Source organism: Cucurbita pepo, chromosome LG03 (genome assembly GCF_002806865.2).
Source record: "Cucurbita pepo subsp. pepo cultivar mu-cu-16 chromosome LG03, ASM280686v2, whole genome shotgun sequence".
NCBI classification, from domain to species: domain Eukaryota; kingdom Viridiplantae; phylum Streptophyta; class Magnoliopsida; order Cucurbitales; family Cucurbitaceae; genus Cucurbita; species Cucurbita pepo.
Genome location: NC_036640.1, coordinates 11368380 through 11385988, shown reverse-complemented (window position 1 = coordinate 11385988; position 17609 = coordinate 11368380). Strand labels below are relative to the sequence as shown.

At 40.9% G+C, this 17609-nt stretch overlaps 4 protein-coding genes and 1 non-coding gene across 5 annotated transcripts; all 5 read right to left on the bottom strand.

The window, feature by feature from the left end:
- Positions 1-1317: 1317 nt before the first annotated feature.
- Positions 1318-1422, bottom strand: LOC111791917. Its single transcript, XR_002814706.1, has one exon. It is a non-coding gene; the product is annotated as a U6 spliceosomal RNA (small nuclear RNA).
- A 1380-nt stretch (positions 1423-2802) lies between these two features.
- LOC111791811 (probable E3 ubiquitin-protein ligase LUL4) lies at positions 2803-6606 on the bottom strand. The gene is made up of 3 exons (XM_023673294.1): positions 5898-6606; positions 3624-4131; positions 2803-3238 (listed from the first exon to the last, which is right to left on the bottom strand). Exons 1-3 carry the CDS (start codon positions 6458-6460, stop codon positions 3125-3127), a joined length of 1185 nt encoding a protein of 394 aa, XP_023529062.1. The 5' UTR covers positions 6461-6606; the 3' UTR covers positions 2803-3124.
- A 945-nt stretch (positions 6607-7551) lies between these two features.
- LOC111791295 lies at positions 7552-9688 on the bottom strand. The gene has a single exon (XM_023672580.1). The coding sequence runs from the start codon at positions 9458-9460 to the stop codon at positions 7733-7735; it is 1728 nt and encodes a 575-aa protein (XP_023528348.1). The 5' UTR covers positions 9461-9688; the 3' UTR covers positions 7552-7732.
- A 551-nt stretch (positions 9689-10239) lies between these two features.
- LOC111790041 (UPF0613 protein PB24D3.06c-like) lies at positions 10240-13521 on the bottom strand. The gene is made up of 9 exons (XM_023670818.1): positions 13264-13521; positions 13078-13154; positions 12897-13002; positions 12722-12814; positions 11963-12028; positions 11748-11893; positions 11549-11657; positions 10641-10705; positions 10240-10522 (listed from the first exon to the last, which is right to left on the bottom strand). Exons 1-9 carry the CDS (start codon positions 13519-13521, stop codon positions 10375-10377), a joined length of 1068 nt encoding a protein of 355 aa, XP_023526586.1. The 3' UTR covers positions 10240-10374.
- A 1985-nt stretch (positions 13522-15506) lies between these two features.
- Positions 15507-16813, bottom strand: LOC111790042 (adenylate isopentenyltransferase 5, chloroplastic-like). Its single transcript, XM_023670819.1, has 2 exons — positions 16680-16813; positions 15507-16575 (listed from the first exon to the last, which is right to left on the bottom strand). Exon 2 carries the CDS (start codon positions 16565-16567, stop codon positions 15596-15598), a length of 972 nt encoding a protein of 323 aa, XP_023526587.1. The 5' UTR covers positions 16568-16575; positions 16680-16813; the 3' UTR covers positions 15507-15595.
- Positions 16814-17609: the final 796 nt, after the last annotated feature.

Sequence of the window (17609 nt, the reverse complement as noted above, 5' to 3'; positions counted from 1 at the left end):
ACATCGAGTACAAGATATTGTTTGGTTACACGTTCGGTTTATAGCATTTTAATCGTTAGAATTATGTTTACACGAGAATCTTGTTGTAGGTCTCTATAAGCTTTCGAGCGGAGAAAACAACCTAAGGATCTGGAAGATAGACACAACGACGACCAACATTTCCATTAGCCAGATTTAAGTCCATCTTGTGAACGATGGTCAGATTGAAGAAGATGGAGTTAAGGGACCACAAGTAAGACAAAAGCAAGTATGGTCAATTCTATAAAACCTTGGAGTGCATCGACCTTAAGGACTAGGGGGTGGTTCCCTAATCCAGCGAGGCTACCTCAAAAGAGTACATGAGAGAATGGATTAGTATCTCGAGCTATCCCAAGAGGTCTAGGAAAAGGACATAGTCCCTACGATAGGACAAATGCTAGAAAAAGATTTACATGATCTTCGACATACCAATTGGGAGCTATTCTAGAAAGAAGAAAAAAGCTCGCTCGATAGCTACAAGGTACAACCTACCCACTATAGAGGTTTTACTACGCTTAGTGCTTAACATAACATGTCTCAAATAAAATGAGTAATCTCGTTTGTACCTCACGTGCCCTGACTCAGTTCATTCGGTATAAATTGAGGCTTGTGCTTCACCCCTCTCGGGAAAAAAAGAGCATCAAATTAAAGCATCTTTTGGACACTTTAAGGCATGAGTTGAAAGTAGAGTATGTGATAATAGTGAAGTAGAGATCAAGTAATTTTGAAAAAAGGCTAAGGTCAAAGTTGACCAATAAAAGTTGGTCTAAGGGAAAGAGTTAGAGAAAATGACACCGTAGTTTTATAGTGGNGTGCATTTTTTTTTTATAGATTAATGATGTATCTCGTTTAGTTAATTAGGACATAAGAGATTGTTTAGCTCGTGTGACACATTACTACTCTCTTGATTCATTGAACTATGTTCAAATTGGTCATAATATTAATATTTTTTCGCGTACCCGTACCATTTGTAACGACTCAGATCCAGCACTAGCAGATATTGTCATCTTTGGGCTTTCCCTTTCGGGCTTTCCCTCAAGGCTTTAAAACGCGTCTGTTACGGGAAGGTTTCCACACCCTTATAAATGGTGGTTTGTTCTCCTCCCCAACCAATGTGGGACATCACATTCCACCCCCTTCGGGGCCCAGCGTCCTCGCTGGCACTCTTTCCTTCCTCCAGTCGATGTGGGACCGCCCCCAAATCCACCCCCTTTGGAGCCCAGCGTCCTTACTGACACACCGCCTCGTGTCTACCCCCTTCGGGGAACAACGAGAAGGCTGACACATCGTCTGGTGACTNGGCTTTGATACCATTTCTCGATTTGTGCGTGTCATCCTTGCGCAGCGGCCATACTAATCTTCTCTGTATCGTTCCAATTTTATCGGATGTCCTCTCTCTCAAACTTGTTCATCTCTCCAAAGCGTTAAAAATAGTTTATAATAAGATTAAAAAAAAAACGATTATTCTCTAATAAAATCGTTTGGGATAAAACACATCTATTTTAAAATCACTTACAAAAATGATGAGTGAAAAGTCGTCCATGAATGATTTGGTTTCACTCTCTCGTAAAAAATCTAATTTTGTTTCAAGTAGATCTTTAACGTTAAATATGTTTTAAAAATATTTGGGTAAAAGTTATTCGAAAATTTGTGAGGGTAAGATTAAGATTATCCATCAATGTAGACATTTCAATATATGGAGACAAAAGATCTGAAAAAAGAATAATGGATGGTCCTACTAAGGGATGACATTACCATCCCAAGTATCAACCTTTTCTTTTACCCTTTTCTTCAATTCCGACCCAATTATTGCGTCTTTCTCCAAACCCTAAACCCTAAACCGACATGAAACCCGAGTAACTTTTGCTCTTTTGCCTTTCTTTTCCCTCATATACAAACAAAACGCACTTCGACGACTGTCATAAGAGGCATCTCAAATTATTACCAACAACCCTTAATTCGTAGGGCAACTATGAGATCCCGGATCGATTGGAGAAAGAAACGAAACATTCCTTATAAGGGCGTGGAAACCTCTCCCTAGGAGACGCGTTTTAAAACTGTAAGGCTGACGGCGATACGTAATGGACAAAAACGAACAATATCTACTAGTGGTGGGAGCCAAACACTGGGCAGTGTACCAACAGGGACACTAGGCCCCTAAGGGGTGGATTGTGAGATCCCACATTTATTGGAGAGGAAAACAAAACATTCCTTATAAGGGGGTGGAAACCTTTCCCTAGGAGACGCGTTTTAAAACTGTAAGGCTGACGGCGATACGTAACGGACAAAAACGAACAATATCTACTAGTGGTGGAGAGCTAGACACTGGGCAGTGTACCAACAGGGACGCTAGGCCCCTAAGGGGGTGGATTGTGAGATCCCACATTTGTTGAAAAGGAGAACAAAACATTCCTTATAAGGGTATGGAAACCTCTCTCTAATAGAGGCGTTTTAAAACCTGAAGGGTAAGCCCAGAAGGGAAAGCCCAAAGAGGACGACAATATCTGCTAGCGGTGAGCTTAGGCTATGGATGAAAGGGTAGTTTGGAGTCAATTACCTCAAGGTAGGCAACAAATATACAAGCTTATCACATTGACCCAGTTGCATATGCATCACATGGAACACCACATGTTCAATAAATAGAGGTTCATAAATGGAGAGGCAAATGCAAAGGCCATTTATAGCATGTTACCAACAATGCATACAACTCCCACATCATCATTCAAAAGAACAAGACAAACCAAAATCACCATTTTCCTCTCCTTAACTCACAACTAGCCCTTCTAAGCTTGTTAAGATTCAACCACACCCAATTCTTGTATTCAATCATCAACACAAGTACTAACAGCACGCAAACCCACGACGCTAAGTGTTTGAATCATACATTACAATAGAAAGTCGGGTATCAGACGACTGGTATGGTGCATTATTCAATAGTTAGACATGAGATACACTTGCATTGTGTATGGAGGAACAAAGTAATATACATATACATGTGTGTGTGTGTGGGGGTAAAGAATGCAGTATGTGGGACTATGACACATCAAAAACCAAAGAATTTGACAGCCATACCAGGGCAATCCAACATAGGATGAACAGGCAATTCTTACGGGTCGCTATTGTTTATCTTGATTTCGATAAGTTCTTCGATCGGTTGACGACAAATAGGACATTTGTTGGATTGACGCTTCAGTTCCTTGGCACAATCAGTGCACATGCACTGCAAACAAAGGAACATAAGAAAGGAAATTTAAGTACATAAGTGATTAGGAGAAGGAAGGGACAAGTCTCTAGTGTTCTTTTAATGTAAGTTGTTTTCTTTTTTTTTTTTTTAATAAATAAAATGCGTCAAACACTATGATCAATTCCAGCTATGCGGAAAGCAATGGGCACATGCGACCGATAAGCAAGGAATCGAATGTAGAAGATAGAAGATAGCCAGGAGGGAGTCCCTAATTGAAGGGGTGATCATGGGTTTATACGTAAAGAATACATCTCCATTGGTAGCAAAGGCACGAGAGATTATACTCAAAGTGGACAATATCATACCATTGTGGAGAGTCGTGGTTCCTAACAACAACATGGAATAAACACTGGAGTCTTACCAAATGTCGGCATGGTAATACAGCGGTATCCTTCGGTTCAGTCATGCATATCACACACTCCTTCCCGGAGTCATTATCGTCGAAACCTTCAGCCGATGAACTCCCTATTCCGAATATCTCACGCAATTCATATCTCACTCCATCAATCCATAGTAGTTGCCTAATCACTCTCACTTGGAAAGGACTACCATTTTTCTTCTCCAAAACAGCTTGAGTGATTTGCATGTGAGAGTTATCTCGTCGAGGTTCACCAATTCGTTCGTCGTCAGACTGAGAGGGCGAACGAGTCTCAGCTGATATAACAAGAGGGAAAATGTCTTCAGCAGGTGAAGGTTTCGAGAGGTCGTCGCAGTCGAAAAATCCCAAGTCAAAGCCAGTTCCCACAGGCTGAAAGAATTTCTGAGCAGGACCCTTCTGAAATGGGACTTTTACTGGCTTGAAGGCATCGGGATATACTGGAACAAAGCTACAGTTGAGCTCTTCCTTGGCGAAGAATAGAATGGTTATGCTGTTCATGATGCAAACAATTTGAGTTACAAAAAGGAAACAGAAATGTATGTTCAAAGCAGAACAAACCTCATAGGCCTTCGAGTAATAGAGGCTAAATCTCTATCCATTTACAGGTTAAACCAGAACAAACCCCATAGGCCTTTCCTTGCCGGCTATACGGCGGCTATCTCCTTGATTGTTTTTCCTAAATGCTCCGGTACGAAAACGAAACATTTCTTATAAGGGTGTGGAAACCTCTTCCTAGTAGACATGTTTTAAAACCTTGAGGAGAAGCCGAGAAGAGAAAGTCTAAAGAGGACAATATCTGCTAAAAGTGAGTTTGGGCTGTTACAAATGGTATCAGAGTCAGACACCGGGTAATGTGTAAACGAGGATGCTGGCCCCCAAGGGAGTAGATTGTGAGATCCCATATGGGTTAGAGAGGAGAAAGAAACATTCCTTATAAGGGTGTGGAAACCTTTCCTTAGTACACGCGTTTTAAAACCTTGACCAAGCCTAGAAGAGAAAGCCCAAAGAGGACAATATCTGCTAGTGATAGGCTTGGGCTGTTACGTATAGCCGTCAGCCTCACGGTTTTAAAACGCGTCTACTGGGGAGAAGTTTCCACACCTTTATAAGGAATGTTTCGTTCTCCTCTTCAGCCGATGTGAGATCTCACAATCCACCTCCTTGGGAGCATAGTGTCCTCGCTAGCACACCGCCCAGTGTTTGGCTCTGATACCATTTGTAACAGCCAAAGTCCACCGCTAGCAGATATTGTCCTCTCTAGGTTTCCCCTCAAGGTTTTAAAACATGTCTACTAGGGAGATGTTTCCACACCCTTATAAGAAATGCTTTGTTCTCTTCTCCAACAATGTAGGATCTCACATCCACCCCCCTTGGGGGCCAGCGTCCTCGCTGGCACACTGCCCGGTGTCTAACTCTAATACCATTCGTAACAGTCCAAGACTACTACTAACAGATATTGTCCTCTTTGAGCTTTCCCTTCTAGGCTTCCCCTCAAGGTTTTAAAACACGTCTGGTAGGGAGAGGTTTCCACACCCTTATAAGGAATGTTTTATTCCCCTTTCCAACCAATGTGAGATCTCAGCGTCTTTGTTAGCACACCGCCCGGTGTTTGGCTCTGATACCATTTGTAATAGCCAAAACCCACTACTAGCAAATATTAATCACTTTGACCCATTACATATCACCGTCAGTCTCGCAGTTTTAAAACGCGTCTACCAGGGAGAGGTTTCCACACCCTTATAAAGAATGCTTCGTTCCCCTCTCCAACCGATGTGAGATCTCACACCCGCCCACCCCTAACGCTCAGACTTAAGAAACATCGTAAGTTCAGACAAGAAGCTTGATTTAACTCCTTTTTTTGCAAGAAATATAATGGAACACCAAACTTTTACAGCATTGAAATCAGAGCACCCAACTATTCAAGCTAATAGCACAATTTCCCAATTCCCAACCTTAAGTGTCAAATACCCCATCTTCTCCTCACTTCTTCAATGTTAATCCCAAGCTAAAAGTTCTTAATTGATATCAAAATTAGTACCAAAACTTATCACAGTGCTAATCTGAATAGAATGCCCAAGCCTGTTCTTCCATAACACATGAAAGAAACTATGTGGTAATCTGAATAAATTACAAAGCTTCTAATATCAGCAGCAATCTACAAAATTATGCTTCATGAACAACAATTCAAACAATTCTATTGCCCATCTTACAAATCTAAACTCATTTAAGTGAAATTCAAGTAGAAATTGAAGTTACCTTCCATCATACAAAGCATCAAAAACGAAAGAAACCAAATGATGATCAGGGTTCTGCTCATCCACCTCAATCCTTAAAGTATCCTTATGCACATTCACATCATTTCTAACCTTCTTCGTTTGACGATGCTCCACCAAAGGCAAAGGCGGTGATGGAAGCATCGGCGGACCCATGCCCGGCCGAATTTGGGGCCACCCATTACTCTGATTGGTATAATGAGGGTGAAAATTGAAACGCCCCATCGTAGAGTTCCCATAATTACACGAATTGTACCCACCGGAACAGTAATAGGATTGAGGCGCAGGGGCAGGAGGATGAGGAGTTGGACCGTAAGGATGGCTGTGCGGCAGAGGAGGGTGGGAATTGGTGAAATGATGGGTTTGCAGCGGTGGCGGCGGCGGTGGTGGTGGCGGTGGTGGTGGAGTAGGAGAAAGAGATTGGGTTTCAGATGGAAAATAGAAAGAGGAAGATGAAAGGTAGGGCGGCGGAGGAGGAGGAGGCGGCGGCGGAGGTGGGTTTTGAAGATGGTTGTTTCTTCTTCTGTTACTCCATGAAATACCCATTTCAAGATTGAGAGATCGGCGGAGAAGAAACGAAGATTTGGGATTCCTTTTCCTGAGAATTTGGGAGAAGCAGTTTGTGTGAAAGTTGAAGAACAGTCCCCGTTCGGCCGTTGACCTCCGTTTTCTTTTGACGGTTCAACGTTTAACCCTGATCCGACGTGTCGTTTTTCAACGCTCAAATGATGACCACGTGTCTCGCGTCACGTGCCTTTCTACCGACATGTAGGAAAATCAATGTCGCTATCCTACATGTCGTTCGTGTTGTTCCAACCTCATAAACTTCCAATTCCAACCATGTGAGTTTATAAAATTAATCAAATGCAAAATAGAAACTATCGATTCAATTTTTTTGTCCTTTTATGTTATTTATTTATTAATTTAGCATTTATATTTTGAAGCGTATTATTGATGTTCGTAACATTTTCGTACAAAAAAACAAGACACAACACTTAAATTTGTGGGTTGAATAAGGATGTCGGGTCGTATTTAATATGTTGGGATGATTAAGTTAGTACTTATTTAATATAGTATCAGAGCCAAACACCGGACCGTGTGTTAGTAAGGACACTGGAACTCAATGAGATGGATTGTAAGATTTCACATTAGTTAGAGAGAAAACGAAGCATTTCTTATAAGGGTGTGAAAAGTTGGAAACCTCTCTCTAATAGACGCGTTTTAAAACCTTAAGGGAAAGCCCGAAATAAAAATCAAAGAAGACAATATCTGCTAGCATAGCTCGTGCTGTTACATTTCCTTTGTGACACAAACGTTAGAATCGTACAATTAATTAGTCGAAGTTAAGGAGATGAGAGACATCGTGTAAGAAACGTACAATACGTTACCTACTGCTGTTACAATACGTTGGCTGAAAATAAGAGGAGAAGAGACAGCCTCAACTTGATTTGTACCTCGTTGATGGTGTCTAATACTCCCCGACATTCCCAGTGACATGGTCACGTCACCTACTGCTCGCTTCTTAAGAGTGAAAACCATCCTCACAAACTAACACGAGCTCTTTCTCACTCACATGTATCATAGGCAAATTTCTAAGAGGTCACCTAACATAGAATTGTTATACGTACGGCTAACCATAAAGTACATATGATCGAGCCATCGAGAAAAATGCACCTTGTTGGTATAAATAGTAACTTTCAATTCTTTGAAAATTCTCGTATGCTCGGGATCCTTCTAATTCAGATATGGTTCGATATGGTTGAACCAACAACTATATTACAAAAATACCAAAAGTCTGAGGAAAAATGGCTTGATCAATCAATTACAGAGTGCATTGAGAAGAATATGAGCTAACATGAGGTCCAAGAAATATTGGTGCCCAATCTCGCCGTCCCTCCATTTCAGCTTTGCTGGTGCTCGCCCGTAATGGACGCCGTCGTTGCACCGATTGTCGAAATGCCAGGGGAACGTCATGTCGAAGTTGTCGATCACGCCGTTGACGATCCCCGATTCCTTCAGCTTATCCAGCATCACCCAGTTGAAGATTTCCATTTTGTTAGGATTGAAGGCAAGTGTTCGAGCGTAGCCTCCGGTGGCAACCGTGGTCCGGTAGATCACTTTCGGGACCGTTAACCCTCTTTGCTTAATGGATTCCATAACTTGTTTCCAGAAAGATGCAGCATAGGTTGCCCCAACTGTGAAAGCTCGGATATTCAACCAGTAAACACCGTCGTGGAGGCCCGAGTTCATGATGATCGTGTCGGGAACGGTTTCTTCCGAGAAGTACTTGTGAAGCAAGTTTCTGAACCCTTCATTCCTCAATGAATTCAAACCTTGATAGTTTTGAGTATCGTTCCAATGACCATTGAAGATGCTCGTAATTCGAACGGTTTGAGTTGGGTTGTTCGGGTTTGAAAAATTCCGATCAAATCGCCTCGGAACTGCTGGGATTTCAGGCAAACCGAGCACGAAATTGAGAAGGTTTCTTATCGTATCGACATGATTCGAATCACCCCAGAAGAAGATCCATCGACCCTTCAAGCAATCCCAAGCAGAATCACTAGAAAACATCTTAAACGAACAATGTGTAGAATAAACCCAACCATTGCTCTCCAACAACCCCAATGAGCCTTTACACCAAGGGCTCCGGCAAGGATACTCCGGCGCAAAACATCGGTAGCGACCGTCATTGCTGATCTTACAGTCGTCATTTCGACCGTGTCGAGTCCACCGTCCGGTCCAAATCTCTCTACTGTAATCAGAGCTCCGACACATTTTAATCTCCGGCAACACAACTTTAGTCTTAACAAATCGAACCTTGATTCTCCGAAGCTCCCGATCGTAGGCGAATCGGGTCGGGGAGAATCGAAGCCCCTCGAAATGTCGAAACAGAAGAATCACCGTGAGATTATAATCTCCGGCGAAATCAGGGTGCATTTGAAGCCAAAACGAGTAAGACCCATTACCAAAATCTTTAACAAACGGCCGAGATTTCCACGAATCCCCTGAAAGATCAGTTTCAAAATAGTCTCCACCTAAACAACGAGGGTTACCGGATTGATCTAGAGCTTGAAATCGAAATTCATGAACATCCCCTGTTGAAAGCTCCACCGTTGCCGGACGTTCCATGCCGGAGATGGCGATGTCCGCCGTCTTCGAGTCTCTGCAGGGCTCGCCACCGGGAGACAACCAGAGAGCGAGAAGATGGGAGGTGAAATTAGGCTCGAGTTCAGCTGAAAACCACTCAACGCCGGACCCATCGGAAGGTTCGGCGGTGGAATTATGCGGCGGAACCGACTGAATCAACACCGATTCGGAGTAATTTTCGGGTTTGTAAGAATCATTAGCGGATAAACTCTGAAGGGTTACGGTGAAATTGGAAGAAACAGAGACGAATGTCATGATATTACGACCACCGATACTCCAAACGGCCAGCATACTGAGAAGAACCATCGCCGTTAGAAACCCAAATCGGGAATGAACCAGATGCGACGGCCTGAAAAGCCATGGATTCGACGTCGCCGGCAGCGACACCTTTTCCGGCATCGGAAACTGCCGCGGATTCAATAAACCCACAAACCAAAACAAAAAACAGAGCAAACCAAAAACCCCATTAAAGAGCTCCGGCGACGTCGAAGGTTGCCGGAAAAGCCAGAAATCTCTCTGTTTCTAAGAGATTGTTCTTCAGCGTCGAAGGTTAGAAAAATGCCTTGAAAGTTGGGAGAAAGACAATTTTGTGATGGACGGTTTTACCCCTAACGTTGGATTCCAAAATTACCGTTTTCAGACACCAACGGGTGGCACCGACAGACAATAATTGAAGTTGATCTCGACAGGGGTAGTTTCGTCATTTACTCTAATTAAACGCGCGGGCGTTCCTAGTGTAGCTGTGGCACGTGTGTCCCATGCGACATGTTTCATGTCGGGGTCCAATCCAATGACGGACCATTTATTGATTCCGAGTCAATAAAACCCGACCCGGACCACTATTTGATTAGCTTAAATGGTGTTCGCATTTACTTTAAAATTAGTATGAATATTTAATATCCTATTATTCTTTTAACCTATATATTATATTTGACTCTTAAACTAATACTTAAACTAATACTCAGTATTATTGAGAATATTTAGTATTTCATTACGATTTACCATATGTATCATATGTATCATGTAATAGTTCAACCTCACGATTTTAAAACGCGTCAGTTAAGGAGAGGTTTCCACTCTTATAAGAAATGTTTCGTTCTTTTCTCCAACCGATGTAGGATCTCAAAATACAGATACGTTTTAAAATCGTGAGATACGATTGACGGCAATACATAACGGGCCAAAACAGACAATATCTACTAGTGATAGGTTTAGACGGTTACGTATCATATAAAACCTTTGTAATCTATTTGATTATATAAATAACTATAAAATAATCTAAAAAAAAAAAAATAGGGATGAATGTTGAATTCCTAATGCCATGGATCATCCCAGCCCTTAGGGCCCTCCCTCCGGACAAAGTCGACCATGACCTCCACTGCTTCATCAACTCTGTTGGAGAGAGAATGATTGGCATGCTCAATTTCAATTTTCTCTGCACCTCCCATTGCTTTGCACACTCTGCATCAGCAGCTCATAACAACATCAAAACATCAATACGAATCAAGCACCATGCTCTCCAAAACCCTATCTCTCGTAGCATAGAATTTGCAAATGTGTAAGAAGAGATGTAGTTTACCTAGCAACCAATGCTTTCTTATCCACATATTCTGGCACGTATTCGTCTCGCATCGAAAAGATAACCTGCAATCAACATGAATCACACCATTACCCATAGCACGAACACATTATTCTCATTTTTACACTTCTTCTCTTGGCTGTTATTCTTGTGAGATTTCACATCGATTAGAGAGGGGAACGAAACATTTCTTATAAGGGTGTGGAAATCAACGAAACATTTCTTATAAGGGTGTGGAAATCACTGAAACATTTCTTATAAGGGTGTGGAAATCTCTCCCTAGTAGACGTGTTTTAAAAACTATGAAACTAGCAGTGACACATAACAATCCTAATCGGACAATATTTACTAGCGGACTTGGCTGATATAAATGGCATCAGACCCAGACATTGGACAGTATGCTAGCAAGGACGGCTGGGTTCCCAAAGGGAGTGGATTGTGAGATCTCACGTCAGTTGGAGAGGGGAATGAAACATTCCTTATATGGGTGTGAACTTCTCCCTAGTAGACGCTTTTTATAAAATGTGAGACTGACAATGATACGTAACAAGCCAAACCAGCCAAACCGGACAATATCTGCTAGCGGTGGACTTGTGTTGTTACAAATGAAATTAGAGCCAGACAGCAGGCGGTGTGCCAACAAGGATGACTGGGTCTCCAAAGGGGGTGGATTGTGAGATCTCATATCGGTTGGAAAGGGAAACGAAACATTCTTATAATAAGAGTGTAGAAACTTCTCCTAATAGACGCGGTTTAAAAACTGTGAGGTTGACAGCTATACGTAACGGGCTAAAGCAAATAATATTTACTAGCGGTGAACTTGAGCTGTTACAATTCTCAACACAGATCATCGATCATGCATGACCAGAGGAAGGAAGAGAGAGAGAGAGAGAAGTGTGCATGCAGACCTGGCATGGAGTATTAGCCATGTGCCCAAGTTTCATTTTCAGCTGCTCATCGCTAAGGTCAGAGCTGAACATGTCATCATCCCCCATGTACGAGCAAATGGAATAATACCTGCAAATACCTAATTGCTTTGAACAGTACTGATAACAAAACTACCTTCCATCTCCGTTCAAAATGAAAGCATTGTGGTCTTATACACACCTGTTAGCAGTTATTGGAGAAGATGGGCTTGCCTCTCTTGGCATAAGATATGATCCTCTACCTTCGCTTATCATAGTTGAAGCCAAGTCAATCATGGCTGCTGTTTCAGGAAGAGTTGCTCTATACTCTCGACCACTAACTGGAGCCTGACCATATAAACAAGAATCCTGACTAAAACTTAAACATCACACATAAAATCAAGGATTAGTTATTACCTGGAAAATGGCGCCACGAACTGCTCGAGAGCAAGCTGCATTTGTACCAATATAATGGACTATATCCTGTAGCAATGTCCCAAGAACATAGTGGTTGATCAAAGCTTCAATTACAGTGTAACTATCCAATCCCACCCCTAGCAAACATTATTTTTCGAACTTACCCTCAAGATTTTTAAAATATTGTCAGTTAGGGAGAGGTTTTCACACCCTTATAAAGAATGTTTCGTTTCCCTTTCCGTCCTTATTGGCACTCGTTCCTTTCTCTAATCGATGTGGGATAGCACAATCTACTTCCCTTTGGGGTTCGGCGTCTTCGCCGTCACTCGTTCCTCTCTCCATTCGATGTGGGATCGCACAATCCACCTCCCTTTGGGACCCAGGGTCCTCAACACCTGTTCCTCTCTCCAATCGATGTGGGGCCTAGGGTCCTCGACACTCGTTCCTCTCTCTAATCGATGTAGGATCGCACAATCCAAATGGAGGAATTTCAACCCCCCTTTGAGACCTAGGGTCTTCGGCACCTATTCCTCTCTCCAATCGATGTAGGATCGCACAATCCACCCCCCTTTGAGACCAAGGGTCCTCGACACGTATTCTTCTCTTCCATCAATGTGGGATCACACAATACACCGAGTGTCTTTGCTGGCACTCGTTCCTCTCTCCAATATGATGTAGAATCTTACAATAAAAAAGAACAATATCTAATATCTACAAACAGCTGTTATATAAGAACATTAAGCAACATTGAGCAATTACCTGACAGCCAGTACTATGTCCAAGTAACACAACCCCCTCAGAGTCTTCTTTATTAATCAGATAACTTACTAGCTGATCAAGCTCCTTAGCATCCTAAATCGAATCAATTTCCTTTTATTAAAACATAATCTTCAAGTCAAGAACCAACTTCAAGTCTATGGTAATATTAACTTACTTGTTGCAAGCTGGAGGTACCATATCCATTATACGATGATGACAGAAGTATCTGAACAAGGGACCATTCTTCTTTATCCAAAGCAATTGCAAGAGGTTCCAAATATCTGCAAATCAACAACAAAAACACGTTCATTTTAATCTAAGCCCAATCGTAGAAGAACCCTCCACAAAAAACATACTCTGTTGCCATAAAGCCATCACTCAATCCACCAATAAATATGACTTGCTGTTTGTAATCCCCCGTCTTAAATGCAACCTATAACATAAAGGACATGCTTAACAAGGCATCATACACAGATAGCATAAATTTTTCAATAGCTCCAAAGAACAGAAAAATTCTCATGAACAATGAAAGATCGACGGACCTGAATCGGCTTGGGACCATACTTGAAGAGCAAGCCATGGAAATTGTTCTTTTTCACGACAGGACCAGGGGAATCCTCGGCAGGAGAGACGGAGGCAGAGTTCGCCGATGTTTTCATGCTGGCTGAACTATCGAAACGGCCGCGAATAATGACAGAGATCCATGAAGTGGTCGCCGACGACGAGGAGGAAGAGGAAGAAGAAGATGTAGAAACGGCAGGATTTGAAGGTGGGGAGGAAGAAGAAAGCGAGAGATTCATATCAGATATCACCGGCTCCGATCTAAATCATTGCCGTTAACATTCTTTGTTCGATAATGGTGGGATAATCGGAAGAAATGGAAGAAGGGTTTGTTCAGATTGGGTTGGATCGCCATGAGAAGAGGAAACAAGATGGCCTTCCGCTCCTATTCCCCGCCGAAAACATGAACAATCTGAACCAACGCGTGACAATTTCAAACATTATTTTTCTTTTTTCTTTTTCTTTTTATTTATTTATGAATATTTAGTTTTATAATATTTAATATTATAAAATATTGCGAAATGGGCCAGTGGGCCAGTGGGCCAGTGGGTGGCTACGGAAAATGGGCCGGACACTGACGCTCATGCATTGGGCCATCAACAAAAATGGAGAATTTGGGCTATAATTTAATAAATGTTAAAATAATAATAATTTAATAAATAAATAAAACTGAAATGTTCGTTTAATTATTTGTCGTTAATGATAGCATTAAGAAAAACGATAAACCTTGGATGATAAATGACTCCTGTCGGTGACAGATCCGTCAGCACGGACCATTTATATTCAATTTTATTTGACTTATTTAATTTTTAATAAATAACAAAAAAAATATATTTTTTTATTTTTATTTTACGCGGTTATCTAGCTGTGATATACCTAGAATTCATGCATGTTTCCATTTGGGATACAAACAAGCAAACAAAATAAATAAATAAATGAAGAAAAAAGCGGATGTAGTCGGAGTGGTAAATTAGTCCGTACACACCTTGATTTTGAAAGATATGATAGTTAAAGTTGTAGGGCTAATCGTTAATGTCTCGAGCCATTGAAGCAGCTCGTAAGGCTATAATCGGATAATTTTGAAGAAGTGGTAAAATATAGATAAGAATTCTCGCTGATCTTGTGATCGAGAAACCTATGGGAATCCTACGAATTGGATTGCTCGTGTGTCCATGAGACATATCCCGTTTGAAATCCCATTAGCGGTGCATAAATTATATTTATCAATCATGTAGTCGTCATACTCCAATAAATGAGTATTGAAAAAAAGAGCTGAAAGTCGTTAAATGGGTGAGGAATTTAGAATCTCTCTATCTAAAACTTTTTGAAAGAAAATCATTTCGACATTTACTCTCAATTTTATTCCAAATAAATGTTAAACTTTTACAAAAGGTTTGATTTTGATTTTTGACTCAATTTTTGTTTTAATGAATAAATTTTCTTTATGGAAAGACGGGTTCAGTGGGGACCCCTTTGAGCGTGAGTGGAGTATCAAGTTCGATTCAAAACAAAATATTTCACTTTTGACATGTGTGTGTCGTAAGAATAATTCAGGTTTGATAATATCACTGTCAAAGTGGTTGTAAGCCACAATATTGGAGTTTTCCTCTTCAGACACGGTTGATTTGTTCATCAATAGTGATTGATCGTGAATGTAGTTTTCGATTGGTGCAAACCGATCGACAAGATGAAATTTTTTTTAAAAAAATTCAAAATGTAATATAAAATATTCCAAAATCCAAATGATATGATATATATATTGATGTATAAACAAAAATACAGCTCATTCGTTTCCACAGATACACAAAGCGGAGTGAAAAGACCAAAAACTCCATACGAAGAGGCTTTTAATACACACGGGGGTGGGGGTAAGTGGGTCCTACTTCTCAAAACCACCCAATGATAAAGTGCCAACAAGACAAGTGCATTGAAGCTGATGTAGCCGCATCACACAAGATTATCCAATTTATTTTTCCTTTTTTTAAGAAAAAATTATTTTTTAACTTTTAAAATCCGGCCGAGATTTATTATTTTCCTTTTAAAAATATATAATCCTTATCCGTACGGCCGCCAATTTTAAGTACTTAACGACCTGACAGTAACGTTTGTCAGTCCCAAGTGGTAATTTTTTGCTTTCGAAAGTTATTAAAAACTTTCCTTTTTGTGTTGTTCTTTTAAAATTACCGAAACCCAAAAAAAGGAAAAAACCAAAATTATTTTTAAAAAAAAAACGTAAAATCATAAGCTTGCCACGTGGCATGCTGAGCGGCGCAAACCGCGTTGATTCTGTGGGGTTGACTTTTTTTCTTACTTTCAACGACTGACGGCGGCGACGAGAGGGGCCGCCTCCGGCGAGACAATGGGAGTGGTGATAAGGCGGCCATCGTCGGAGAGGAATTGGTCAACGATCCTCAAGCTCGGTTGAAGAACGAATTTATCCCATGCGTCATTGGCGTTCCCACCGTCGGTCAAAAACGCTCCGGTGGCATCAAGTCGCCGGAGATTCCAATTCCGTTTATTACGAAGGCGGCGAATCTTCTGTAGTTGCCGGAGGGCCAATTGGCATGTATTGTCTTTAATCTTGGAAATGGCTAATTCAAGAAGAATTGTCAAAGTTCTTTCATCAGCTTCGTCGCGTTCTGCTCTCAAATAGTCGTGTAATTCCGGTACTCCGATAGCTCGTTTAATTCCACGAGAATAATCCCCTTCTGGATCAAAAAATTCCCTAACTTCACTGACGAATCCACCGTCGACCATCCGATCAACACGGTTGGAAACAAACTTTTGAAGAATCGGCAAGGACACATCGACCCACAAAAAACAAAACTCATATCGAAATCGAGACTCTGCCCAATCATCAACCAGAGCTTCAATGTAAGAATTGGAGCCACCGGCGACAATCGGGAGACGATCACGAGCCAAAATGGATTCAATAGCAACAGAGGCATGATATGTAAAATCATGAGAAGAGAAATTTGAATTCGGGTCAATTGAGCCCAACAAATGGTGAGAAACTCCCCGGCGTTCTTCATCGGTGACTTTGTTTGTCACAACATCCAACCCTTCGTACGCTTGAATCTTGTCGGAGTTCACAATTTCCGCCGGAAATCGAGTGGCTAAGTCAATTGCCAACCGAGATTTTCCCGTTCCGGTGGCTCCCATTACAATAACCACCTTCTCTTTCCGCCGGAAAAACTGCTCCATACTGAAACTCCCCTGAAAATTCCCCACCAGTGGTTGAACTTGCTTGCCGACGGCAGAGGACAACGACAATGCCATATTCATCAAATACCCTGTTAAAAAAAAACCAAACCCAGATGAAAAAACGACAAATTTAATCGACCCATTTCATTTATTTTGATTATAATCTTGTTTTTACACATTTTAGCGACAGTACCTGAGAGAGAAGCCTCGAGTGTTATGGTTTGTCGGGTGGTTGGAGAGTAAATGAAAGAGCTTAGCTTATGAAATTGGGAGTTTTGTGGGTTTCTTAGACAATGATGAACATCATTATCTTCCTTCTACCACTCTCTTAGACCCTCACTTGCCTCAATCCTAATGGACTACACTTGGTATTTATGCCTGCCCAACACACCTCTCCAACACACCTCTTATTCCAAATATCTCCCCGGTTGACTTTGGTACGGACATAATCTCTCATCGCTTCAATTTAAAATAACGAAAGCATCTTTATCGGTCAAATTCAATCTCATGTCATAACATGATATTGTCGAAGAAAAAGATTCAAACCTTCCTTAGCAGATATAAATACAGTAGTTTCAAATTCAACATACAGTGTCTCTAATGTTATAGTCTCATAACAGCTCAAGCCCAACACTAATAAATATTGTCTGTTTTCTCTCTAACCCATGTGTTATTTCACAATCCACCCCATTTAGGACCCAGCTTCCGAGCACTCATTTCCCTCTCCAATTAATTGTGATATTGTACATCGGTTGAAGAGGGGAACAAACCATTCTTTATAAGGGTATAAAAGCTCAAAAAAGATATGAGATTGAGCTGTTACAATTGTATCGATGGTAACATGGTCACGTTGCCTACTTAACCAACACAAATAATTATAATACCTTATTAATTATAAATATATATAAAAATAAAAAAGAAAATGGCATTAATAGTAATCAACCATTAGTGTAAGAGAATAATAATAAAATGATTACACCAAATATAATCATGATTAATAGTAGTAAATATTCGATTTATTTTATAAATAAAAAAAAAAACAAATCTAGAAGAATTTGAAACCCTAAATAAAATTTGAACTTAATATTATTAAGTTTTGAAAATAATATATTTAAAAATAAAT

What these genes read in the sequence shown, in the direction of transcription:
- LOC111790041 (XM_023670818.1), bottom strand. Translation starts at nt 13,521, where the DNA reads ATGAATCTCTCGCTTTCTTCTTCCTCCCCACCTTCAAATCCTGCCGTT. An exon ending in GATGGCTTTATGGCAACAGA is followed by an intron (nt 13,003 to 13,077) that starts GTATGTTTTTTG and finishes GTTGATTTGCAG; the next exon opens with ATATTTGGAACCTCTTGCAA. An exon ending in TTCGTGGCGCCATTTTCCAG is followed by an intron (nt 11,894 to 11,962) that starts GTAATAACTAAT and finishes TTATATGGTCAG; the next exon opens with GCTCCAGTTAGTGGTCGAGA.
- LOC111791295 (XM_023672580.1), bottom strand. Translation starts at nt 9,460, where the DNA reads ATGCCGGAAAAGGTGTCGCTGCCGGCGACGTCGAATCCATGGCTTTTC.
- LOC111791811 (XM_023673294.1), bottom strand. Translation starts at nt 6,460, where the DNA reads ATGGGTATTTCATGGAGTAACAGAAGAAGAAACAACCATCTTCAAAAC. An exon ending in GATGCTTTGTATGATGGAAG is followed by an intron (nt 4,132 to 5,897) that starts GTAACTTCAATT and finishes CATCATGAACAG; the next exon opens with CATAACCATTCTATTCTTCG. An exon ending in TATTACCATGCCGACATTTG is followed by an intron (nt 3,239 to 3,623) that starts GTAAGACTCCAG and finishes CTTTGTTTGCAG; the next exon opens with TGCATGTGCACTGATTGTGC.
- LOC111790042 (XM_023670819.1), bottom strand. Translation starts at nt 16,567, where the DNA reads ATGAATATGGCATTGTCGTTGTCCTCTGCCGTCGGCAAGCAAGTTCAA.